Genomic DNA, 27,758 nt, shown 5'->3' with positions numbered 1-27,758 from the left:
AAGTAGGTACATCTTAAATTTCATATAATCACAGTTTAGTAGTATGGGAGATTGCTTGTCTTAAATTAGACCGCTAACAGGTAGACAGACTACTGGCGGAGAGACAGATAGAAATGGAAGATCGACATTTTTATCTCCAAGAGTAAAAATTTTGTCGTTATAATGTTTAGTAACATCCCCTTAATTTGTATTATCTCAAAAATATTGCAGGATAAAGAAAAACTAATTAAAATTTGAAACAACGAATCGAAAGCATTTCATTTTACATATAATTATGTTTGATGATTTTTTTTTGAAAACAAGTACCTAAGTGTATTTTTTTAGATACAATTTTACACACAAAAATTGTACTTTTTGATATTTCTCCATTAGAAATTTACAGAATTTTTTCCATTATTTTTACTTGCCATGTATAAGCTAAGGAAGTATTGTAATCGAATCCGTCGGCTTACTTACTGTAGATAGTAAAGCTCTAACCAAAACTTGGCTAATCATCCCCACCAACAGTTTGATAACGTCATCTTCAAAATTTACAGTAGTAAATTTGTTTTTATTTTTATAAAATAAGATACTCCTGCACTTGTGATGTATGAATTCATATCGAGTTTTTACTCTAGACATCCAGATTTTTTTACACAAAAATTCACACCGTATAACAAAATTTTACAATTTAACTTTGAAACTGCAAAACCGAATCCTCTAAAATCTTGCAAACGTTTTAAGGTTATCGTAATTATGGTAAATCGGTAAATCGTTAAATCGTTAATCAAAATTTACTTGTTTATACCCTCTCAAAAAATTGATGACGTCATCTCAAAATTTTGCCGAATAAATCCTCTCTGAAATATGGCAAATATTACGACTCTGTACTTGTCGTCTACCAATACACTTATTGTTTTTAGAATTATTTATATAGGGCGACTCAAAAAAATAAATGAATGAGGCGATTTATCGTATTGCTTAATCATCAAGAATCACTCCATTTTCTCGAAAATTTGAGAATACAATGCTGTTATCATTAGTATTAAATTGCGCCTATCCAAATATATCTTTGCAAAAATGTTGATGACGTCATCACAAAATTTTGTTAAGGAAAAACGCACTTGAAACAAACGCGTAGCACGCTTGTTTGCATTTGCTTTAACATTATACATAACTTTATTTTAACGTATAAGGGTTTCATAAAAAAAAAACCCAAAATCAAATTTTATAACTTTTCGAAAAATATGGATTTACTGTACTTTACTTCAGAGGGCAAGGGAAGTTCTCTCGAAATAACCTTCGACCAATTTTTTAAGTGAAATTAATAAAATTTTTCATGAAGAAAACTACAGTAGATGACATACGTAGGTAACATTTTTCAAAATAACAAATGTAGAGCTCCGTATTTTATTCTTTATAAAAATATACAATTCAAGAGTAGGATATGGGTTCTCGAAGGGGTGGCAATCTCGTCGGGGATGGTGGTGGCTCCTGGGACTCGGAGCGTCGTAGGGGATGACTGCGGCAGTGGGTGTGACACAGGGGACCGGGACAGTGCGACCCGGATGAAGGCTTCGGTGATGCGGCACAGGGGACCTAGACAGTGCGATCCTGATGAAGACGTCGGCGATGCGGCGCAGGGGACCTAGACAATGCGACCCTAAATCCCGGTACGGTGCAGGGGACCTAAACAGTGCAACCCTGTGATGAAGACGTTGGCGATGCGGCACAGGGGACCTAGACAATGCAGCCCCTAATGCCGGTGCGGTGCAGGGGACCTAGACTATGCAGCCCTGGTGATAGCAAGAAGTCGACGTGGTGCAGGAAACCGAAAACGGTGCAGCCCTGTGATGACCAAAAGGGGACCTAGACAGTGCAGCCCTTAAGGTAGAGATGGTGGACCAGAAGGGGACCTAGACAGTGCAGCCCTTATATAGGCAGGGTTGAGATGCATGGGGGTGCCTCGGTAGTGACGCACCAATAGGGCGAGGGTACTAGCGGAGCGTCTTGGAATCGCCGCCACGCTAAGAATAAATAAATGTCGTACCTTCAAAACTCTTATGCTATAGGCATGCATGGTAACAGAATATTAACAATAATTCAAGATTCAGTTCTTTTACATCGACATACGTTAGGCTAAAGAATTGGTAAATATCATCTTGGACAACATCTATCAAATGCCATCACGAATTTTAATATTGGAAGAAAATGTGAGCATTAGCTTTAAAAAAATGGAGAGTGGCAGGAGTATATTTCCCCCACCATCGTTGAAAACACACTACAAATTACACTCCAGATTTGAACATTATAACCAACAGCGAAGTAGAATAGCTCTCTTCAGCATAAGCGTACTACTACTAGTTGAGAAATGAAATTTTTGTATTTAAAGGAATTAGATAGTAATTCAATCAAAATTAAAAAAGCTTTTCTGTTAGGGAAATCTAATAGTATTGATAGATTAGCACCAAGCAGACTATATCAGAGTAAGGTAAAATGATCGCTAACCTACGCAAGGCCTCTAAAGTTGACGTCCCGTTATGGAATTGTAGCACGCTGTCATGTCAATGATGGTTTTTAGAAATATACCATTATTAATCTAAAACACATTTTTCAACAAAGTTGGACACATTTTAATATTAATTATTACGTAAGTATTTTCAAATTAAGTAGTGAATTTGGTGGTACTTTTAACAACATTTTTTCACCTCTAAAATATAAGCCATTACTACATGTTCCCCCACAGTTGTAATAGGAGTATCTAGGAAACTTTTGGAAGAACTCTAACAACGTTCTGAAAAGTATAAATGGACAAATTCTGATTAGCGATTTATCGTGCTTACGATAACCTTAAAGTGTTCGCAAGATTTCAGAGCAGTCGGATTCATATTTTCTGAATTAAATTTTCAAATTTTCTTGTTCAGTTTTCATTTTATTCCAAAAATTAAGATAATTAAGATAAAAGTACGGGTAGAAATATATCCAAGCATTATAAAATTTAAACAGGATTTACCTACAAATGCTTAGATTAATGTTTTAAAAGCAAAGATTCGAAAACCAAGTGTGTGTGTAGTAGTGCAAATCGCTGTTCCTCATTTCATCGTGATTTTTCAAGGTATTTCAATATAAATTAATCAATCTTATACCCCCCAAACATCCTTCCTGTAAGGAATAGATATAGACTTCTAGTGTCTGCCTCAATTTATCTGTATAATTTTTAATCACTTTCATACAACTCGTTGCTTCTCATCCTAAAAAATGTTTCAAATCAAACCATACGGAAAGTTCTTGCTCCACTTGTAATCACAAATATCACACGGAATGCGCTCATTTAAATGAAGCCGATTTAAACTATCTGTGCGAAAATAGTGAAAAATGGAATACAATACCCGCTATCGAAGATCAAAGAGATTGGATGAAATACAATCCTTGCAATCTACCCTCGTGACTGGCGTAGAAAATATTAAAACTGTTCAAAGTAAACTGTCATCTGATCTAAAAAGTGATTATAACAAAATACTAAAATCACCGGGCACGAAAAACTGATAAACGAGAATTCCAATAATATCCAAAGTCTTACTCAAAATGTTAACACCTTGACTAACAGTTTAGCCACAGTGAAATCTGATCCTGAAAAAATACGTTCCCGGGCCGTAGCCAATTCACCTAATGATGCTGACGTTGCTAAATCTTTAGATTACAGCGAACTAAAAGAGCGTATTTCTCGTGAATACAACATACTAATCCTTGGTGTGAACGATCTATTGATTCAAACAAAAACTTGATAGGCGAGATCGTTAACACTATTATTAATGGTAAATTTGATGTCCCTAACTTTGAAATAATCAACTTGTTTAAGCTGGGTCAATTTAAACCTGATAAATCACGCCCCATTAAAGTCGTATTCAATAATTCTTATATCTCCTGCTACTTGCAAAAAAATAAACAACCCCTTATCAAATCTCAGACCTTGTGAAAGATTATATTAAGGGATGATAAAACACCTATTCAGCTGACACAATTGAATACATTAAGAGAAGACTTAAAAAATAGACTTGCTAAGGGCGAAGATAACATAACTATAAAATATGTCAGAGGTGCTCCTTCTATAGTTCACCTTTCGCCAAAAAACTAAATGCCACTCTCGTTCTCGATCTTCCCATTATGTATACTAACATCTGTTCTCTTCGCGCAAAATTCGTTGAATTTCTATCCATTGTCAATTCCTTGAATCCTGCTTGTATCTTAATTGCCGAATCTTGGCTGCACTCTGGTATCATCAATACTATTATTGATATACCTGATTATATTTTATATAGGGCCGACAGAGTTGGTAAAATTGGTGGAGCGGTCTGCGCCTTCTTAAAAGATGAAGTTTTTTCCGTCAAATCTTTCCACAAATCTATCTGAGTGTCTTTCTCTCCATTGTGAATCTCCTTCCATGTCTATTAACCTGATATACGTTTATCGTCCTGGTGGGTTAACTACTTTAACTTTAACCGATTGATTTATATAACAAAATCAACACAGTCATTGCGACTAAATGCGATACCATTATTTTTGGTGACTTTAATTTTTCGGAGCTAACCTGGCCACAACAAACTCTCCCTGAATCACAAGTAACCAAAAATTTCTGTCATTTCCTATGGGATAACCAGTTGACACAATTATTGGAAGAACCCACTCGTTTCAGACATAGTAATAACCCTTCTTCTTTAGATCTCATAATCACCGAGGATCCCGAGCTTCATTCCTCAGTCAAGGTATCTTCGCCTATAGGCAAACCAGATCATGCAGTCGTAACAACCAATCTCCAAATAACTATTAATAAGAAATCGGAGAACGTGACTAAGTATCAAACAGTTTTCAACTTTGCTCAAACTGACTCCGAAATTAGGTAGATCTGTAATAACCAACCTATTACAATGTGTTCATGACTGGACTTACGCAATTGACAGAGGCGGTCCAGTAGATGTTAGTTACCTAGACTTTTCTAAAGATTTTGACAGAGGGCCCAAAAATAGGTTGCTGTACAAGCTCAATGATGTGGGAATCAGAGGCTCTTTGCTAGCGTGGTTGTGAGTCTACCTCTCGGACAGAGTTTTCCGTGTCCAAGTTGGTGACAAACTTTCTAATTTTGCTCAGGGCTCAAGTGGTGTTCCACAGGGTTCTGTGTTGGGACCACTTTTGTTTCTAATTTATGTTGCTGATATCGCAATTTGCATTAACTCGCAGTCTTCCTTCTTCGCAGATGACACCAAGTTATTCAGTAACTCAATAACTAAGTAGTTCTAATCTAACACTGTGCAAAATGATTTACACCGCCTTGTCGTTTGGTACGAAGAGTGGCTTTTACCCTTAAATGTTAGCAAATGCGTTGTGCTACATTTAGGAAGGAATAATCCACAGTTGCACTACTCCATCAACAATCAAACTCTCAAGGTATTTGAGACACACGTTGATCTTGGTGTTACTATCACAAGCAACTTCTCCTGGTCACCTCATATCATTAAGATATGTAATAAAGCCAGATTTGTTCTATTCCTTTTGCCCAAAGTTTTTACAGATGCATCACCCTCGACTTTTATTAAGCTGTTTAAAACTTATTGCAGACCTATACTTGAATATGCTGGTCCTGTGTGGAGCGTGGACTGGGGAAAAGACCACCTGGAACTAGAATCTGTCCAAAGACTGGCCACTTACGGTAGTATAAGAGCCTCGTATGATGAACGCGTTTTAACATTTCAAACAATTTGTCGAGTAAAGTTACTAGGTAAAGTGTTTCTAAAGATATTTGGAAACAGAGTTTAAAATTTTTATTGTACTCTCAGCGGGATATAAATGCCCCTAACATAAATGTTTCAAAGCTCCGTGCCGCAGGCAGAATTCTGCATTTCATTGCATGCAGGCCGGATTGTACTCGGCTACTTTTATGGGGATTAAGCTCAATACTAGGCAAATGAAAGTCGACCAAGGACTAATGAAACTCATAAAGTTCCAAATATCTTTAAAAATACTGTACACCAACAGACAAGCAAAAAGGAAGCCCTGCTTTTTCATATTTTAAAAGCTATGACACACAGAGAAAACATAAAATTAACATATTTTTGAAATGAATTTTGAACCTAAGAAAAATAAACAGTGTTAACGTGGATATTAGACATGTGTATAGTGAAAATTAACAAGAGTTTTAATAAATTAGTATTTGAACAAAAATTATATTATCATTAGTCATTAACTCATTGGTTTTCCATTGTACGTTAAATTTAAACATTAAAATGACAAAGAGTCATATTTGCAAAGATGATAATTTATTTTTTGTTCTCTGAGAAAGTATATTTTCGTTGATTAAGCATAATTTTGAAATAAACCTAGCTCAAACAGTGTATTGAATTCGGGCCTCCATCGCTGGTTGTCGATACTTAACGGCCAAAAAAAAAGTAGATATAGTGTAAAGAAATATGTAAGGGAAAAAAAAATGTTCAGCGCCCAGCGAAATTCGAACTTGCACTTCTTCTTTGTCAATTCTGGAGAGTTGTTCATAATTTTTCAATATCCTAATTATGGACATACGGTCCAATAAATTCACTCGTATTCGGAAAAGCGTAGTTTTTGGTGTTGTCGTACAAATACCTACAAATTATAGGCTCCTTTTCCTTAAATTTTTAAGATGTACTTATATTACGTAATTCAGCGCTTAGTGCTACCCAAATAAGAGCATTTTCATTTATCGGTGAATTTAACGATCTTATGAGAGAGCTTACTGTTAATTCACAGTTAGTAAATGAAAAATTATAATAATTCTATTAACAAAAAAAAATGGTTCAGTATTCTCGTTGGCATCACCCTGTCTGTAGTACGTCTATTGAAAATACTTTAAATGGCAATCTCCGATTAATCTAACGTTTTAAATGTTTTTGAGATTATCGTGAAGATAATAAAGTAAGTAATAAATATTTGTATGTAATAATTCCTTCCCAAGAATTAATGCCGTCGCGTCAAATTTTATTGAGAAAATAAAATTTCAAATATGTAATAAATGTAAAAAATACTTGAAGACTGATGAATAGAGAGCGAATTTTATGAAACTTGCATATCCGTTATTTTTGGCATATAAGTCTTGATATTTAATATGTGAACGAATCATGCTAATTAAAAATGAATACAGCTATAAAAAAATTGCATATTTGCATATATTTGACTTCTGCTGCATATTTCACGTAACGGGTGCATATTTTGCATTTTTATCAATTTTTGTGCTAATTTGAAAAAAAATGTCATTCTATCGGCATTTATCTAGAAAAACGAAATTTCATGAATCATATTACAAATATTGTCCTCAGCTTCAAATAATTAGTAAAGGTTTGGGTTTTATGGTAGTTTGGAGAAACCACCGGGTGTTAAGCCATTCTTCCAGGTAAATTCGGGCTCTAATTACTTTTGGAAATGCCGTTCATTCCCAATATTTTTGTTCGTTACGAAAGGACCTTATCCTATTATTTTTCATCGTGAGTTTGCATTGAAAGAATTTAAAGCGATACATATGTCAATATGTCCAAGACAACTCAAATTAATTTATGGATTAAACCTTTTCCTGAACTTATTCTTCAAGAAGGAACTCTGTTCTGTCGCGCCTGCTCTAAACCGGTAAGGATTTTCATACATCTGTGGATGTAGTACGCACTTTTTCTACTTACAAAAGCATATTTTAGAATCACCGGAAAAACTTTTTGTTAGAATATTTCGAAAAATATTTAAAAATAAACTGTTACCAAAATGGTAATTAAATAGTTGATTACTACTATTTTTCAATTTGTTCTGTTTATATTTATTTTTTATTATAACAATATTACTTTAAAAATGTGATTTGTGTTAGTGAGAATTAATTACACACATTGCAATGTGATTTATGTATTGTTTGTAATAAAACTTATGCCCGGGAAACCTGTTTTTGTAATTTGTAAATAAATTTAGTTCGGTTATTACGATTTTTTTTTAATTTTTGGAGCATATGCAACTGCATATCTCTGCATATATTAAGAAAGTTACTGCATATTTGCATAAATTTGATGCATATCATATGATCATATTTCTCAAAATTTTGCTGCATATTTTCCGCTCTCTACTGATGAATATTAATTCTTGCTGTGTTGCGTAACATCTTTTAAGAAACCAACACGTGTTATCAACAATCATATCTGTGTCTTGAATCTTTGTTTTTATCTATAACTAAGGGAAGCAATATAATGTTATCCAATGTCCAGTTTCATGTTTTCTTAGCATTAAAAGGTTGTAGGTACAATGCAAAAATGTAAATTTAATATTTCTCTCTGTTGTCTGTTTATTTGACTGCCTAGCTGTCTACCTAGATGTCTGATTTTAGGAATTTAAATAGATACTCGTCGAAACTAGTAGGTACAGTAATTATCCTAAAAGTTTGAGTGTACTTCAAAATTATCAAAAAGATGATAAGACTCTAATCAAAAGTTTATTAAGTAATTAAATTTCTCTTAAAATGTGCAGTATCATACAGTTTGTTATTTATTTAATTTTTACAACCAAACTTAGCTAAGATAGTAACTAACACAAATGTAGTTCCAGTGCATTTATTTATTACCTCTTTCACAAAATCTGCAGCGTCATCCTAAGAAATTATATTCAGTGTACCTATATTAAAATATAATAAAACAGATAAATCTTTACTTGATGAATATTTCTTAAGCTGCAGTTTTGTTATTAACTCAGTAACGTGTTTTTAGTTTTAAATAGGTACTTATATTCCAGATTTTCAACCTCATACCTACAAAAAAATTGGTTAAAAAAAGCTTTCATTTAAACAGTGAAATTAACTTATTCAGTCATTATTTCTCTAAACATACTTTCTAATCAATTATATAAAAAATAAAAATATATTATCAAAGAGTCAACAGTGTTGCATATCGAAGTAGATTTTTGGAGAAATTAAAATGGCATTAGGTACCTAATTCTGATGTTGATGGCAAATTTGAAAAAAGTTTGTTATATGCAGATTATATTTCATTAAACAATAAATCCACTATGAAATCATAGATAAGGAATTGTGTTACGCTATCATTTTCCGGCGAAATGATTAGAATTCTGAGATGACTTCATCAAGTTCTTGGAATGGAAAACTAGACGAAAGTTAGCGATTTACTATATTTGCGTAACGTTAAAGGATGTGCAAAGCTTCACAACAATAGATTTTGCAGCTTCTGAGTTAGATTGTGCAATTTTATGCCACACTTTTGATTTCAAAAACTTGCACGCATAAGGTTAGGAATAAGGGTTATAGTATTTTTTCCACTTTGAGATGAAATCAACAAATTTTAACGAATAATAAGGCAAATTTTAGTTCATATTTTACATTTTTATAGGTACATATTTCTAAAATAAGATACCTAAAATTTCACAGTACCTACTCAAGTAGGTACACTGAACGTAAACATATTGTGCGTTTATGGCTTTGACGTTTAAAGTACTTTACAGCCGACCCTTCATAAAACTTAGCAAATGCAAACCATGGCACGTGTCAGGGATGGCCGAGACAATACTACCCTGTGCTTTTACCAGAAAACCTCTTTTCAGGTAGGTTATCAGTAAGCGGGTTTAAGACATTCGGCTGTGACGCCCTATTGAATTATAATGGGATTTAAATTGGTATGAAGCCATAAACGCACAAAATGTTTACGTCCACTGTAGTTTTGGAAATTACCTGTTTAATAAAATCGCCAACAGACTAACGACAGAGGACTTACAGTAGACTTACCAAGAGGGCATTTGTTATACCTATCTACATATTTATGTAGGTAGGATAGGTATACGATCTGAAATAACTTAATTAATTGATACTGTGTAAATTTTACCGGCCTTTGGATCTCGACACTATCTTCTATTAGCCAATTTCAAGAACTAACATACGAAAATGTTCACTTCTCTTTAGTATGTGTATGTACCTAGAACTAACACAACAACTATTGCATTTTTTAGTTCATCATTACGTACGCGCAATTAGATCTTTTAATTTTAATGAAATTCAATCAAATCAATTAGGTAATATTAACTAAGGCACGTTTTCCTAAATATTCCGCAATTGGAGCTCGCTCTGTGAGATATTTAAATCATAGCTATAATAATGTGTATTCATATTTCATGAAACGTGGTGGAAACATTTTTTATAAGGATTTTCTGTTCTGATGAAAATCCTCATCCCGTTTTTTTATTTCATTTGCCTAAATGTTCTTAAAAAAAATAATGTAGATGTTAAGCGTGCATAAAATGTACTTAATTAAACAGTATAGTTCATCATGTAAATTAGTTTTTTATCGTTTGCTTCAGAAATGGCTGACATTTCTCGAAATTCTATGAACACAGTAACATTGTAGTAACTCTTACATAGAAACTTGATGATAATCATATCAAAAACTATTCATTTAATCTCAGTATCCGAGCTGAAGTTTTGTGTAGGGAATCAATAACATACCTACATTTTTTGACGCACCATATATCTGTGTTCGAATTTTCATCAGCAATTTATTCTTGTAAATAATAGACTGGAGGGAAGTTTAAAGCTTAAAGTGGACAATAATATAATAAATAAATAAAATCATACATATACGTAAAAAGAACATAATCTAACCTTTTTCTTTTATGTACTTTCCTTCAAAATTTCAAAAGTCAACTCTTAATCGCAAATCAGCAAGTTTGAAAATAATCAAATCAAATTATCTCGAGCCGAGTATACAAAAAGACCTTGAGGCGTCCATTTTGTTTAAGTAAATAGATCTCTACGAGCGGCGATCCATCGTATGAAATTCCGTAGTCCGTAGATATAGATAGGAAGCGGCTATATCAAGTTAGTTGCGTTTTATCGTACCACGGCCAACTCTTCAAGCACGGATTGGTGCTAGTATTGACGGAATAGGAGGCGCATGCGCCCTGCCTCCGCTCCCCGCTAAAAAGAGGCTGCCAAGCCTCCAGCGACTGGAGACAACCAAAGCAAAAACGCATTGCTGGATGAATTATTCCCCTATAAGCGAAAATACTTCGACTCAAAATTCATATTTTCAGTAATAAGACACGAACGTAGCAGTTACCACCACAAGGGCAAAATTCTCAATACAATATGGTACAATGAATTTAAAAGCACAAACTGCAGCCCCGTAACTTTTTAAAAAGATAACATTTTGATTCAACTTTTCCACTCCACAATCTCAGCTTTGAGTTTCTGTTTTAATTCCGAATCTCGTGCAGAACTCATTCAGCGCATAAAATGATAACGGCGAAATAGACGTTAAGCTACACAAATTAGTATGTTTGCAGAACGATGAACAAATCATTAAAAATATAAAGAATCCTCCAACAATGAAGTTTGACGGAGTATAAAGAGATAAAAATAATAAACCATAAAACGTTTACTTGCGCAATTCCATGCTTTTGACTTAAAAGGAATACGAAATGATGAGATCACGGTTCCGACGCAGAGAATATCGGACAGAGGAACCGCTACGCACAATAAAACGATTTTCTACTTGCGTATAATATGGCTTGAAAGTGGCTTTGTTTTGGGTTTAGAAAACCGGGATCAGGGTATTTGAGATAAAGTCCCTGTATTTTGTGGTCGATGCTGTATATAAGCAGTTATTAAGTCTGCTCTGATTGCTGCATTATCGGGAAGAATGAAGTGTTGGCTCGATCCAAATAATTTATGTCCTAAATGTCTGAATATAAACTATATATGGTACAATATAATATATCTACAAGATATTTTTTAAGTATGCAGATATGTAGGTAGGTCTGTACATACAAAAAAACATATTTCTACGTTAAATTATTGACATAACAAATATTTTATTAAGCGCATAAAAGGTGACTTGGTGAGTTTGTAATCACTATCTTTAATATAAAGATTATATTACATATTTCACACTATGCGCTTACAATAATATTATTGGAGAGGTTTCATATCGGTTAGATTGGTATTTTAACTGATAGTATGTAAGATTCGATACAAAAATTAAAAGTTATTTTTAAAATGTTAAGTAACTTCCTAGTTTCGCTTAAAAAGTTGTGCAATTTGAAATTATTAGTTAATAACAAAAAACGCCCCAAGTTGGCGCTCTGAACATATACCTATATAAGCTGCCTTTTTCATTGCTTACCATTCACAAAAATGAATGAGAAAGACAGCTAAAAATCTAACGCCATGGTGATAATTTTGGTTGTTCGCTTATCATTATAAATATTTCAAACATGATTTTACAAAATATTTGTTTGGTTTTTATAATCATTTGTTCATTTAAAACTATGTAATATATGGATAAAATAAGAGATCAGAAATTTTCGTAAAAAATTTTTATTGCACAAATGACTAGGTATGTCAACATTATTAGAAAAATTCATGGCTGTGATTTTTAAAAAAGAAACAAATAAAATATGTTAATACAAAAATGGCTTTTGCAGAATATAATTTTCTTAATATTTATTAGAAATAAGTTACTCGAGTTATAAAAAATTCTCGCACACATAAAATTATAACATTATCATTCGTGCGTCACTTTAATCTTATAATTATGTGCTTAGTTGCCATCTATTATCATCGTATTAGTTTGTCCATTCTTATAAAGATAAAAGCAACTTTTTCACATACCTATACACACAAACGTGAAAGTACCTCTGTTTTTATTTATTTTTTATATTTCAAAACCTCGTTTCAAAATTGTTTTGTGCGTTAATAGCAACTGAGAATCCAGATCAGTTTAAACACTGAATTTATCATGGAATAAACTCTTCAATTAATCATACACCAACATAGCAGAGAGGTATAAATTAAATAGGTATAATATCTAGGTATATTTTTCTATTCCGGTATTTTAAGAGGTCTATTATAGCAGTGTTTTATTTTAATTTATGAAACCAACAATAGCTATTTGTTGCAACTCGGGAGGTATTAACTGCAATTTTTCGTCACTATTTTTTTATCAAAACAGTCAACCAGGGAAAAGACAACTCGACAAACTAGTTCGATTTCGTTTTAAAATTTCAAGTTTCAAACCTCAATGTCACTAACAGATGCTAGACACACCAAAAATAATTTGATTTTTGATAATTTCTTTCCTGAAAAAAAATCTCTCTAGAAAAAATAGTGAAAAACACAGTCAGATCAGTGTTATCTTATTATTATTCTTTTTTAATATTCCTACCAAGACGAAAATATTTTGACTTTTAGCTGGACACTGCGCTACAGATTAAACTAAACAGCGAAACATGATTTTTACAACTACCAGCACAAAAATTCAAACTTAAAAGGGCGGCGTAACTTCGAATTTGTCCTCTCTACTTTGATTCAAGATTTCAACAATTAGAACAGGTAATTTGAATTCTTCTTGGAAGCTGGATACATTAGCAGATCAATAGCCAGTTTCTCTCACGTTATGACCATTTACATTTATTATTCCATTCGGGAAATTTACGTTTATTCATTTTTAGATTTAAAGGTATAATATCGGGCGAACATCAATTCCAGCCCAAAGTCATATCTCGTTACACAGGTTCCTGGAGTGCGTTAATCCGTCACCTTAACTTCCGGTCCAATATGATAAAAGCACCCATTGCAAAGTTTCCATATATTTTAGCCGTCCCTTTGTGCATATACAAAACAAACGTGAAACTAAATAAATCAGAAAGTAGACGTATAATAAGTAAAGAAGTTAGACAAAACCCTAATTGACATTTGTCGCAGTGATAATTTATCACTTCGATCGAGAAACAAAATCGCACCCCAGGTGTCGAAGTAGTAAACGTCCGACCTGGAACGGAGTTGAGGTTCTCCGATAATATCAAAAGCACATATTAACATTTTATAAAAATTATTTTGTATAAATTTTAGTTTTTTTCCTCAATTTTTATGACGTAACAACATTTGAATTTGAACTCTATAGTTACATTTTTGGGGATTATTTCTTGCAGCACTTTTTTATTATTTTATATGGTAGAACATAATTATTACATTTTATTAAACTAACAAAATATAATCATTTTCTACCATTTAGTTAGTAATATCGTGCAAAGTAATCAAAATTTTCATATTTCGTGCCGCAGGTAGGTATATGAAGGTATGACAAAATATTAGCTATCTATATTAATGCATGGAAGACAAAAATTAACATAGCTTTATCAGCGTCACTAAAACCCAGAAGCGGTGCTGATTTTTGTCTAAAAATAGGTAAAATATTTGGAACATCTGTAGGTATATTTTGTTTGGGTATTATTTTCGTACGATCTGTTGCAATCATATTACGAATCATTTCACATTCAGATTATTGACTTTACGTAAACACATTTTGGTTATCATTCATTTCGATTTGCCTTTCTTTTTTCGTGCATGATAAAACAGGTAATAAAAAGTGATATTCTATTAAGATTAAATATGTTTGCGTATATTATCCAGGAATTATTATTTATATGCAATAACTCCGACGTTTAAAAGTAAAAAAAATTAACTGACTGATTAATTAATAAGATATTTTCTGTAAATTTCATTGTAATCTGTAAGCAGGTCCATACAATACATATACTTATTTAAAACCGGTTAACGGAACCATAAATTTTAAATAATTTGTCACATTTGTCATAAAATGAAGAACAAAAATCACGGTTGTCGTGATTTGTACATTGTTTTATACAGACGTCATTATAATAACTATACCTATCTTATATTGCTTTAGTATAGATAAGAAGTTCGTTCATGATACTAAAAATTTGTTTGAAAAATTAGTGTAGTAAGTTCTTAGCTCCTCAAATTATTAACTTGACTGATTTCTAATCAACACTTACAGTCAGTCATCATCATATAGGTACAAATTATTTGAACGGTGTCTGTAGGTGGAACATTACGCAATTATCTTTTTTACCCTGTATTACGGAACTACCTTATTTAGGACTAACTACAGTTTATAATTACTTTCATATACACATTTAAAAGTTACACAATTTTGTTAAAAAAACACACTATATATTTTTACTAAATTAAACTCATTTCGGATACAACGGTTTTCAAAATATGTGAATTTTTTGGAAAAAACGAGCTTATTATATACCTACAAATTCACAGCTCCATCATTTTTGAACATAAAGGTTTGGAATTTTGCACAAAACTTTATAGCCATCACCTTACCGTAACATAGGTATAAAAGGTTGAATAAACTTTAAACTTATTATTAAATATTACCTACTAAATTTGCAAAATGCCACTTCTCATGTTTTTCAAATAAGTAGGTACAACAGATTTTATAATATTTGCAAACTTCTTTTCAAGCATACTTTCTCTTAATACTAAGTGTGTCTAGGTTCATCAAAACAATAATTTAAAAAAAAAATTTCAACAAAATTAGGTAGGTATAGGCAGGTATGGCAAAATTGAAGGTTTTTCAATACGACAATTTTTTTTTACGTAAAAACGAAAATATGCTGAATATGCTTTATATGATACAATTTTTCTCCAAAAAATCTAAATCTGTGGAAATATACTGGATGTTACCGTTAAAAAATTTAATAACTAAAAATAATTTTAGAACTTTATTTACTTTTTGGATTACTACAAAACAAACGCAGTTCAACTGCTTTATTTAGGTACTCCATAGTTTCAAAATAAACTCCTAATATTTTTATCACTTATATCTATAACGATCATACCTATATAATGAGCTTTAATTGAAAAAAGGTATTAGTATTTTTTTATTTATGTATTTGAAAGCTAGTCACCATAAATGTAACGAAATAACACAAATTAACATATTACAATAATAATTAATTGGGTTTTTTTGTTGTTTTTTTTTAATCCATAATGAAATATGTATAAAAATCACTTACCTTCAGTGACTTCTAAGAACGAAGTGTTCGAAAAGAAGTAGACAATAAAGAACACAAAATTTAACATTATTGCGTTTTACTAAATAAATGTGACAAATCCATGACTTAACTTCACTGTTAACCAAAATTGTGAGCAACTACTCGTATTAAATTAACTTTGTATTACACATATCCGTTTGACTGGGTGGTGAGTTCATTCCACAGAATAGAATTAACAGAATATGCTGAATATGCTTTATATGATACAATTTTTACAATAATTTACAATTTTTTGTCAATAATTTTGACACAAAAGCATATATTTTTATAAAGCCTTGTTTCAGGACTGTGTTTTCTTTTACTAATATGTTGTGAGTTTAATAGTTTGAAACCACACTCTAAATACATAAATAAACGCTATATGTGAACAAAAATTACACTTCCCTAAGTTAAAACTTGGTCACAGTAAATGTTTGAAAATGGATTGCAACTAATTATGGCATTAAACGTAATCTCTGGAAACAGAAAATATAATTTTCGTTGTAAGTAAGTGCGATTTCATTATCACAGAACAGATCAAAACATAGAACATTTTACAGTTTTAACTTTTTGGCACCCTTATTCAAATTTCAGTATGTAGTTTTTAGGTAAAGCAAACAGTATCTATTTTTATTCAATAACAAAAACTGCAAACATCATTTTGTGGAAGTAAATGAGCTGAACATGCAGAAATTGCACCAAATCGTATGTACGCAAATGGAAACAAACTTTTATATTTTTATGCATATCTATATAAAAAACACGATGTATTTTTTCACAGTTATATATGAGCATGTTAATGTAACTACCTTTAAATTATGAATTATTATGCTATAAATTTAAATTAAATCGTTATATTTTGTTGCTTTTCCAATGTATAAATTTATAATTTACAACTGGCAGTTGCAATCATGAGTACCTATAAGAGAAATGAAATAAATTATGTGGAAAACTATACCAAACGAAACCTTAGTTTTGTAGTTTTAGAGGAACATATAAGAAAAATGACGTATTTTTAAAGAGATTTGAACATTTATTATGACAAAAAGTCAATATACATGTACATCATATACATTTCTATTTATTTTATGTACAAATTTTGGTTCGCAGTTGCACATTCCTTATATAATTTTAAAAACTTTTAAAAATATTCCTAAGTACTCGAATGATAGATATAATACAAACTGCAAATACTGCATAAAATCATATTTAAAACATCACAAATTTTTAAAATTTATAATACATTTATTACAATAATTTTGTACATAAGTTTCAACAAATTTTACAAAACAGTAGAAATAAAAAAGTAAAAACAATAAAAGAGTAAGAAATAAAGCCAATGCATCATCAATAAATATTTCGTTAAAAAATTTTGCAGATCGAACGTAAGCCTGAGATTTCACCGAAATTAACAAGATTTTATTCAAACCACTCGCGCCACATTAAGAACATCTAAGCAAACAATATTTTAAAATTGAGTGCCTCAAATTTGCGTCAGAACACTAAAAAAATCTATGGTATTTACACTGCACATAAAGTAAAAATTTACATCAGATAATATTTACAGCATCTTGCGTTATTCGAGAATTTTTCTTACGCCAGGGGATACTGTCACAAGCTGGTCGTGCCCGTCGAGGTGTGATATAAAGGACTATTGTAATAATCGTTGCCTATCGTAGAATGGGTATGCATCGAATTGGGTAACGGACTCAGAGTGTTATATCCGGCGTACTGATGCATCTCCGTGTACATCTTAATATCGGGTTTACTTTCGGCAGGTAGAAGCCTATTTATGGAAAAGGGGTGATTCGAGGAGGTAAAGCCCGACGGTTCCTGTTTGAGGTGATGAGTCATGGAGCTGTGGTGCAACATAGCCTGGTGTTCGCTCGATATACTTAGAGGATGACACCGATTTACCATTGCCGTCAATTCTTCGTGCGACATGTTTTGTTGATGATGTTGTTGATGCATATTCAGATCATTCGTATGAAGAAGATTCATCTGTTCGACGTCTAATTTCGATGGATGGATGCTCAACATCGAGCTTAAAGCCCCATCGGAGTTCTTATCTAAATGATGCGACTTGTGAGTGTCGTCGCCGTGTTGTAGGGGAGTTTTCTTCTCTGAACTGTTGCTATTGTCGACCGAATGTGAGGGACTTTTATGTGTTTGCCTGAGAATTTCCTTCTTCTCGTCTTTGAACCGCTTTTGCCGTCGGAGGTAACACCCGTTTTCGAACATATTCCCCGAATCTGGGTGTAAACTCCAAAAGGAACCCTTCCCGGGCTTGTCGGGAGTTCTGGGGACTTTGACAAAACAGTCGTTGAAAGATAACGAGTGTCGGATCGAGTTCTGCCAGCGTTGTTGGTTTTGCCGGTAGAATGGAAACAAATCCATTATAAATTGATAGATCTCCGACAACGTTAGCATCTTCTGCGGGCTGTTCTGGATGGCCATGGTAATTAAGGATATGTAGGAGTACGGCGGCTTCGCGTGGGTGTAACTGCGTCGGTAGGTCTTGTCCGCCCGAGCCCGCTGCAGGGCCGAGTTGGGGGAGGTGTCGCCGCCGCCGAGGTCGCCTCGACCCAGCGTCCCGACGGTGCCGTACGTGTTCATGGTGCCTATGGGGGTGGCCATGCAGGCCGCGTTCATATTGGAGATAGGGGAGCCGATGGTCGTGTAGCCCATCGACGAGGAGGACATCCCGTTGCCGTTCATCGCCATGCTCCCCGCCATACCTGAGTTGAGCATGCTGGAGCCGAAGGAGGCCGCCTGTGGGGAACAATTCATCGAGGGCATGGAGACGCAAGACATGGAATTCATCGAGTATGTGGGCGTCATCGGCGACATGGCGTTGGACGACGCCGCCATCGTCGTGGAGTCAGAGTACAGCTTCTGAGTCAGCATTATAGCATTGCACTGTTATTGCACTTGGGGACGCACTGCACGCTGTCAGTACACACTAAACCGGGATCAATCAATATGATCTTAACTCGTCATCGGAGGTTTTGTTTCATTGTTTACATCACGAGCGGATCCACAAACAAGTTAACACTTTAGGTATTCCAAACCAGCACTGATTGGAAAAACAAATACTCCTTGCTGCCTGTTTACTTAGATACTACAAGCCGATGTGAAGTACCCTGAGCTTTAGGTAGTCAAATACAGAATCGTCAGGGGAGGGTGGTCGCCATAGTAACGCGCGAACCAATCAGAGGAAAACGCCGCAGTCGCCATGACGACGGGGGGTCTAAACATCGCGCGCATTGGCCGAATCCGACTTCTATCCTGATGTAAGTTGAGGGGAAACAATTATACGCCCATATATGTCACGCCGCACTCCGACCGATCAAGGAACTAACTTTCGATTCCACTACCCGCTGACCGTCAACTGTTTCAATCCTTAGTACAATCTTCACTTGCTTCGGTTTCAAATTTTTTCTAACGATTTTTCACAATAAATACTACTGGAGTTGGCATCAGTGTTTTATTTTGTTTGTGTGGTTTTTATTACAGTGGATTCAACAGGTAATTTTTATCGCAAATACAATAGCTAATACGTCTTGCATAATGGTTAAGTTCTTCAAGAAGCTCGTTTTTCAGTATTCATTTTCCAAATTTATGTATTATTTTCTCCGACCGTAAGTAAATAAGTATAAAGACTTTATAACTTTAGTCGTAGTTGCGGTGTTTTTTCTTTGGGAATAATTTAACTAAGTACGTCATCGAAAACTTATCTCTTATTACGCACCGTCGCTGTACGTACAAAATTAAAATTTAATTTGTAATAAATAACTAATAATGATACTGATAATGTCATTTAGCGTCGTAATTTTTTTCTGTAAACTTCCACCGAGTAGTAAATAAATTTGTTGCACAAATATTTACTTAATTGAGGAAATTTTATTTTTAGTGTCTATATACTTAAAGAGTCAATGAGATAAAGTTCATGTTTTGTAAATATATTGATATACGTAGGTATACTGTTAAATAAAGCACGTGATTTTCGAATTCAGTGTTCACTTATCAGCGGAATCAGTCCTCAAAATTTAGATTGTAAATAAAATTCACGCGGAGAAAAGTATGTTTTATCTAACGGATATTTTACTTGTTACTAGTAACTGAATATTATATAATATATAAGTTTATTTATTTATAAACATATTTACTTAAATAGATAGGTACACATTTTTCAAAATATCCTCCATACAAACTTGCAAACGTAATGAAAAGAAAATCTACTTGCTCTTTCTGAACGCAAATGACAGATACAATTCTTATTTATTCTATTTGTCATAATACCTACCTAGATAAACAGGGTATAAATTAACTTTTTTTTTCACTGCGAGGAACACAATAAATACTTAACGTCATACACATTACATTATTATTAATTAAATGTGACGCTATCGAATAACGAAAAATTAAATGAAATTATTGGAGGCAAAATTTCTAGGTATTTTGATTTGTTCCATTATTGAATGGTGAAGTGAAATTGTAAGAATAAAGTTTGCTGATGATAAATAGTGCTATAAAATCCCTCGGACATTTTTTTTTTTTCATTATTACGAATACTATCTATACTTAGTAATGCAGGTATCTATTTTTTTCATTCAATTGATTTAACAACAAACTAACACCACTCCAAACTGAAGTAACGTTTAGAATATAATTTGCTCAGAAGAGTTTATATTGCCTTAAAAATAATCACTAAGTTATACAATAATAAATCACTTTAAATACAGTACATTTATTATAAAATTTTTAAATGCTAAAAATAAGCATAGGTATATTGATTTGTTGCTTTACATTTCCTCATGATATCTTTACATATTTTCTTATCCTCTTTCAAAACTGTTAGATACCTCACAAAAGAATAAATTTTCTACTATATTCCCAAACATTTTAATTAAATGGAATTACAATTTGATGTATTATATACAGGGTGATGTACGTAACAAATATACTTAAGGTATACCTAAGTCTGAAAAACTTTTAGTGGAATCATACACATTTTTCCAATTTGGTTTTGTGTTTAATCAGTTAGTGGCGATGAATTTTTAACGAGTATGACAGAGTTGACAAATAAAGCGGTGTATTTTATTTATATTTTTTTCTAGGATGTAGTAATTGGTTATACCTAGTATTGTTATACTGTATTCAAAATACATCGCACCCGTGCTCCAACGTGAATCACCTTGTATATTTTAGAAATGTATTATAATATACATTGGGAGAAATTTTCGCCTCTATTTTTTAATTTAAAAAACATGTACCTAACATATCATATTGAAAAAACAAATATTGGTATAATTCTATGATTTCTCTGCAATACATAATTTTTTTATTATTATTATTATTTTAAACCTGTCACTGAACCGGACATGTTCGGCGTTCAGGCAAGACCTGTATCATTACGGATACTAAGACCAAGTACCTAAAGATTAAGTTAAGAAAACAACTTTCAAGATCCTAGAATTATTATTATTACTGTTTATTATTGTTCAGTGTCCAACGGGTATGAGCCCAATTATCTTGCACCTTCTGATACTTCTGTTACCGAAGTTCTGAATTCTTTTTCTAGGTTCAATACTTTTGAAGCATTAAAAAAAATCACATTTAATGATCTACATATAAGTATTATAATAACAGATATTATTTATAACAACTGTAAAGTAAGTATCTACCTATAGTAAGTAGGTATCTACTTATTTTTTTTTATTTAAAAAATTGTCTATACATATATCTACTGATGCTCTGTGAAAATGTTACAATCTTATACTTAGTATATACCTTACAATTAAATAACATTACATCCGAGCACTCTTTTACACCTTATCAAAGTGCTCCAGAAAGTACATTAATTATTCTAAAAAGAATTGCTATGACGGACACGGAGAACCAGTTCTTAGGTTGATGTGTATTCCGAATGTAGAATTCAGATATCATAACAAAGACGAAGATAGTCAAAAAACGAAGAAATCTGCATTTTTGTATTCTAGAAGCTGTGAAAAATCAAAAACTAAAATAAAACATTCCTTAAATGATTCTATTATAATGTTAACTTTGTCTATCCTTCAGAAAACTTACTATCATAGTTATTCTATAAGTTTTTACTAGTAAAGTTTTGAATCGAGGTTATAAGTATAGGTAAATATGGAATAAATAAAATATAAGTAAGGATTCAATAACGAGAAAAACTATTACTATTTAAAAGGTGATTGAACGTAAACTCAAATTATAGAAAATAGACATTTAGATACTAAGAAGACTGCACACTGATCTAAAAAATAAGACAAAAGTCAAATTGTGATCTGCTAAAAATCACTATCTAGTTATGACCGTCGACCGCAGACAACAAACAAGATGCATTGTGAAGTGGACAGCGTGGACCGTCGGTTACCAGACGGTGAATATTGGACTTTAGATATCTCTGAAACCAAAAGAAAACTTGCAAGTGTTCTTTCTATGAAGCGATTCCTGGCAGGAGGCCAAAAGTGAAAAGTAATACTTAGTTAAATAGCATGACCAGAAGCATTTGTTCCCGAGTAAGTAGTAAGCCATAAGCAAGCAAAAATAAAGTCAAAAGGTACCACTAGATTTCGAAATTCATAGGTGTAACTTAACACATTTCCACTACCTACTTTGCTTTCACAAAAAAAAAACAAAAACAAAAGTAGAAATGTTGTTCTCTATAAAGAATTTGTAAGTCCACTGCACTATATAACGGGGCCACATAGAAATTACACTGTTTTAATTCTTCATTGATATGCAAATTATTCGTTGTGTACATAACTGCAGTGAAATGTTTCAAAATTAGATTAGGTATATGTGAACCAATTAGTAGCCTCATATTTGTAAAATGACGTATGTATAGCTAGAAGAAGTAAGTATAAAGACATTTTGTGGTACAAAGCAACAATAATTATAAGTGGGTATGTATTTTTACGTTTATCTCATCAACAAGAACACATTCGTGAACTTAACCCTAAAACATATCAACAAAACAGAATGTGATATATAAAACCCAGAACTGAAACCAAGATTTTGGTGAATCCCTTCATGAATTCAATTCTATCTACTATTTAATTTCAATTGAATTTTCAAGGATTCTGAGGACACTTAAAAAGCAACACATTTCTTAGAGGACCTTAGAGATCCAAAACTAAATTTAAGCTGGAAACTGTGAGGCTATAAACTCATGCAATCCATTCATTTTGCAACACTACTCTGAAATACAGGATTTTCTATATAAATAGACATCTGTCTTCTGTTCTCTCATCGTTTGACTTGAAATTTGTACGTTCCTTGAAAATTCTTTGTTATAGTTTTGGAAATTTCCTTCTGCCCTATAAAATCTTATTGGTAATAACGAGACGGACAGTAGTACAATAGCAAAAGATATTTACAACTTAAACTTGTCGCGTGCCGGTAATCCCCAGATGTTAGAAAAGAGAATAACCCATGTCCGGACGAAAATGCCCATTATTTAACTACCTGCTAAATGTTCTCCGTCAAAAGAGGTGTCCGAATTGCGCACATGACCTGAAAAAGATAAGAGTTGCGCCCTTTATCGCTCGGAAAATGTCCGAATTGCGCCCATTACCTGAATGCTCCCTTACCACTTTCTTAGACCCTTCAATCCATTGGACTTTTACAACTCCAGAGCTTCGGTAACCGTACTATAGAGTAGAACATGCGCAATTCGGACTTTTGTAGGTCGAAAATTCAGGTAGCGGGCGCAACTCGGATACGTCCCCGACAAATTCGGGTGAACCGGTGTGACCCATAAATACTTCTTACCATTGTACTACTGTCTGTCTCGTTATTGTCAATAAAATTTTATAGGTTAGAATGAAATTTCCAAAACTATACAAATTTCTGAAGTGCTTAACTGCCCCAGATATTTTTAAATTCTAAGGTGGTAACTATAGTTTCAAATTTTGTACAGCAAACGAATCGCGTCAAGTTTCATTGTAAAGCTCTTTTGAATTTGAATACTTCCACATAATTTTATTAGTCTAGTAGGTATACTTACTACACTCAAATAACTGGGTGTATACACTTAAAGCTAGGTATAATCTCACTTTTCACTTCCCAACTGTAAGCTAAGAAAATATTGTATTCATATTCTCTCGACGTTTCATGACCCCTTACAGGTCTACTGTTTCCATCTGGCTGTCTGTCTCTGGCTTTCTGTGTAGATTTTTATTGGACAGACAACCACCAAAATTGGTGGACAAATTTTTGTTAATTTTTATATGGATTTTAGGAACATCGTGTAGATGCTAATAACGATAAACGCAATTGTCTAACAATCCGCATCAACAATGCGATGGTGTCTCCTCAAAATGTTTCATAGCAAATTGGATTTAAATTTTGTAAAACAAAATAGGTCCTCCTGTATACTTGTGGTTCATGAGTCCTCCTTAAGGTTTCATAATATACAGCAACCTTCTCTATTAATATTATAAACAGAGACCTCAAACATGCAACGCGACGATCGCGCGTTTAATTCTTTCATGGGCCTTTTTGTTCTTACAGTGTTCTTGCTATTAAGTATTTATTTTGTTTCATGCATAGCCGTAATCGCAAATAAAATTTCGCAAAATCAAATTTTCTAATTTTTTTTGAAGAAGCAGGATTTGTTGGCCTGTACTCCAAAGGTGAGGGTACTTATGTAAAAAAAAATTTTCATACGTAGGTAATTTCGGGATATATGAGCAAACGGTTCAAAAATAAGTTTTAAATCTACAGTTGTTACATGCACTTAATTATAGAAACAAATGTATGATATGACTGTATAACTGATGAAAGTTCATTGATTCGTTTGAAACACTAAAATACAAAAAAAATTGTAAACCTAAGTTATCACCATTTAGAATCCACACGTAATTTTTAAGACCAAATGACATTCTTTCTATGTAAATATATAAAAAAGCAATGTTAGAATTTCATTTATCCAGAGTATCGTAATGCCATATTTTGACCGTCTAAAGGAATTCGAGGTAAGTAGGTATAGTTAGTTTAAACTGATCTTTAATATAAGTACTTAATATTACCTATAAAGCCAGTAAGTATTAAAATACTGTAGATACTATCTTAGCTTCATTTATTGACTGTTAAGGAATTCAAAGTTCACGCAGTTTTAAGAAAAAGAGTAGAAAATATTCAATGGTATTTTCTAGTATTCTAGTTTTGCTGAACGTTAGTCACTTCCGTCATAAACATATAAACAAGTATTTTTTTTGTGTGAAATATTTAAGTTTATTGCTCAAACAGTTTATAAATTACTTACTTGAATTTTGTTCAGTTTGAGATATCTAATCACGGAAACCAGCGACTCACGATGCACAATAGATTTGTGTCAGTTTTCTAAGTAAAAAATAAATCTATTATGCAACATTTACTTAAATATACATTTAAATTTGCAACTAAATGTTAAAAGGTTATGCTACATATCTATCTAATGTTATTCATGTCTGAAACTATAAATAAAGCACTACAAAATAAGTCAAAAATATTCCTGAGAGTAACGGAGATTTTGCAAAATATTTCATTACTTACTTAAATGTCTTACGAAAACAGTGTTTATTATGATAAAAACGCTAATTTCTACTGTTCAGGCAGCAAATGTATTTTTAAAAAATGTGAGGACCAACGTTAACTTGCATTTTCCAGTACAGTGTCCAAATTCAAAAAGCTAAAAAAGCCGCGTTAAAAAAATCCAAATAATATTTTCTTAAGTGTTGACTGCTACACAATAGATTAACGATAGATGACAAATTAAGTTTAATTATGTTTGTGTATCGTGTGTAACCATTAGTGCAACATAAACAAGAATATATTTTAACAAGATGTTAATAGCAGCGTGTCCAGAACAATAGATAATTGAATTGCTTTTAGAGCAGGTATACGTAGCCGAAGTAGGTGTAATGATAATTACCGACATAAAATTAAACAATACAGTGTCATCCATAGGGTGTGTTTACGTTGTGTGCACTTTATTGATATATTTAAATGGTGGCATTCTAATCCTCAACCGGTGTGGATGTTCGCATAAAAAAGCAAATATTGTTGTTTGTCAAACACTCTCTGATTATGTACTGACTTAATAAATAATTTCGCTGTCGTTATGATTTAGACTTCAAAATTACACGAAAATTGATTTGAAAAAATGAACTACAATAATAAAACGAAGAATCACACATAAAAAATGTCTTATGTAAGTTACGAAGATCTGTGAAAATGAAATGGCATTTTTAAAAGACTAATCGGTATTTCCACATTACTTCCTTACCAGAAATCACTTAAAAATTATATAGATTCGTGCGACGATAATAAAATTCTCAGAAACTGAATGTATTTTCCGTAATGCTATCTAAATCTCTAGGACCCAAAGTAAGACAAAACTGTGAGTCACTTTATCTCAACTGTTCAAATTTGGGTGCGGTTTGAGATAAAACAGGAATGCATGTACCATGTCCTGTGTACTTAAAGTAATAGATGGTTGTTAAAAATCAATACAAACGTTAATTTGCGGCCATTATCTAAACCAAATACAACAGTATCAACGAAAATTGCAATTATGTGTATCTAATGCCTTTAATAAGGGGCCTTACATAGTCACAACACGACATCCTCGTTAAATGCCCACTTCCATACAACAAACGGGATCATATTCCGCTTAATGGATAAAAACTCCATACGGCATATGCCACATAATCCCTCATATTTCACGCAGTAATAAAAAGTCACAATCGAATCGATCATAATGACGACTATCACTCTTATCCTTATCACGTTTAGGTGGGTTGGTGTAAGCGACATATTGCTAGGATAAAACAATTTACCATTGACACCAAATTGGCCCGATATCTGGATGAAGCTTGGGGATGAGATCTTGGATTAAAAGGGGCGAAGGGGCGGGTGGGAGCGGCGCGTGATTTTTAGCTGGATCTGCAGATTGTCCGACGGACTGCAAGCCGGAGATACCGGCTAACTAGATTTTAATAGCCAAGCCTGGGTGCATCCGACGATGATGTATGGGTTCATGAATATGCGGACGACTTTTTTTTCACAGGGTTTCACTTCCTATACACGAATGAGGATTTTGTTCGAGGTATAACCGTGTCATTTGTTATGTTTTCAGCATCTGAGTATGCGAAAAGAATCGTTAAAAAAGGTTTCGTTTCAAAAACCAAAAACCCGTAAAATATTTTCTTAAAAAAAAGTCGTAAAAGAATGTATGAAAATGAGTTTTCAAAAAAAAAAAAATATCTCTAACAACTGTTGAGGGTAAGAAATTCTTCACGTTTCGGCACTGCGTGCTTTTAAAGCTATCTTGGTCTATTATAGAGGGTCGCTAGAATGTATGGAAACGGTTAAATAAATAAAATTAGTATCGTGTTTTCAAAAAATAATCAGAATAAAATTATTACTATTGTTTATTCATAATCTTCTTATTTTTAAAAGCTATAAAATTTGGTTTAAGTACAGGCATTTTTAAATAAGTATACGCAAAAATTTATAAAATATTTTAGAAATATTATTAAATAACTACAATTTGCCTAATCATTCCCAGCAACAATTTGATGACGTCGCCGTAGTTTCAAAATTTTTGGTAAGTACCTAAATCCTATTTAAATTTTATAAAATACTAAACCTCTATAGCTGTGATTTATGTATACGCCTTAATTTGTTACTTCAGACATACTGATGTTCGTAGTCGTCAATTAAAAATTTCCGTAAAATTCGGACTTAAAATGAATTTTTTTAATAATCGTAAAAATTGCCATATTTCAAAACCTTATCTTACGAAATACTAACCCCAAGGGATTTCGTTGCTTCACCTTTTAAATTGGTTCTTTCTA

The 27,758-nt window shown here is 32.8% G+C and overlaps 2 protein-coding genes across 2 annotated transcripts in view; both read right to left on the bottom strand.

The window, feature by feature from the left end:
- The window catches only part of LOC135133897 (transient receptor potential cation channel protein painless-like), a 152,423-nt gene that overhangs the window by 115,649 nt on the left and 9,016 nt on the right, over window positions 1-27,758 (bottom strand). The window lies entirely within an intron of this gene.
- LOC135134332 (protein fork head) lies at window positions 17,024-19,031 on the bottom strand. Its single transcript, XM_064062979.1, has one exon. It carries the CDS (start codon window positions 18,790-18,792, stop codon window positions 17,497-17,499), a length of 1,296 nt encoding a protein of 431 aa, XP_063919049.1. The 5' UTR covers window positions 18,793-19,031; the 3' UTR covers window positions 17,024-17,496.

This window comes from Zophobas morio, unplaced genomic scaffold, assembly GCF_036711695.1.
Source record: "Zophobas morio isolate AGI-343-1 ecotype UQ-CSIRO unplaced genomic scaffold, CSIRO_AGI_Zmor_V1 ptg000023l, whole genome shotgun sequence".
Taxonomy (NCBI): Eukaryota; Metazoa; Arthropoda; class Insecta; order Coleoptera; family Tenebrionidae; genus Zophobas; species Zophobas morio.
Note: the sequence above shows the minus strand (reverse complement) of the source record. Positions and strands in the feature narration are given on the sequence as shown.

What these genes read in the sequence shown, in the direction of transcription:
- LOC135134332 (XM_064062979.1), bottom strand. Translation starts at nt 18,792, where the DNA reads ATGCTGACTCAGAAGCTGTACTCTGACTCCACGACGATGGCGGCGTCG.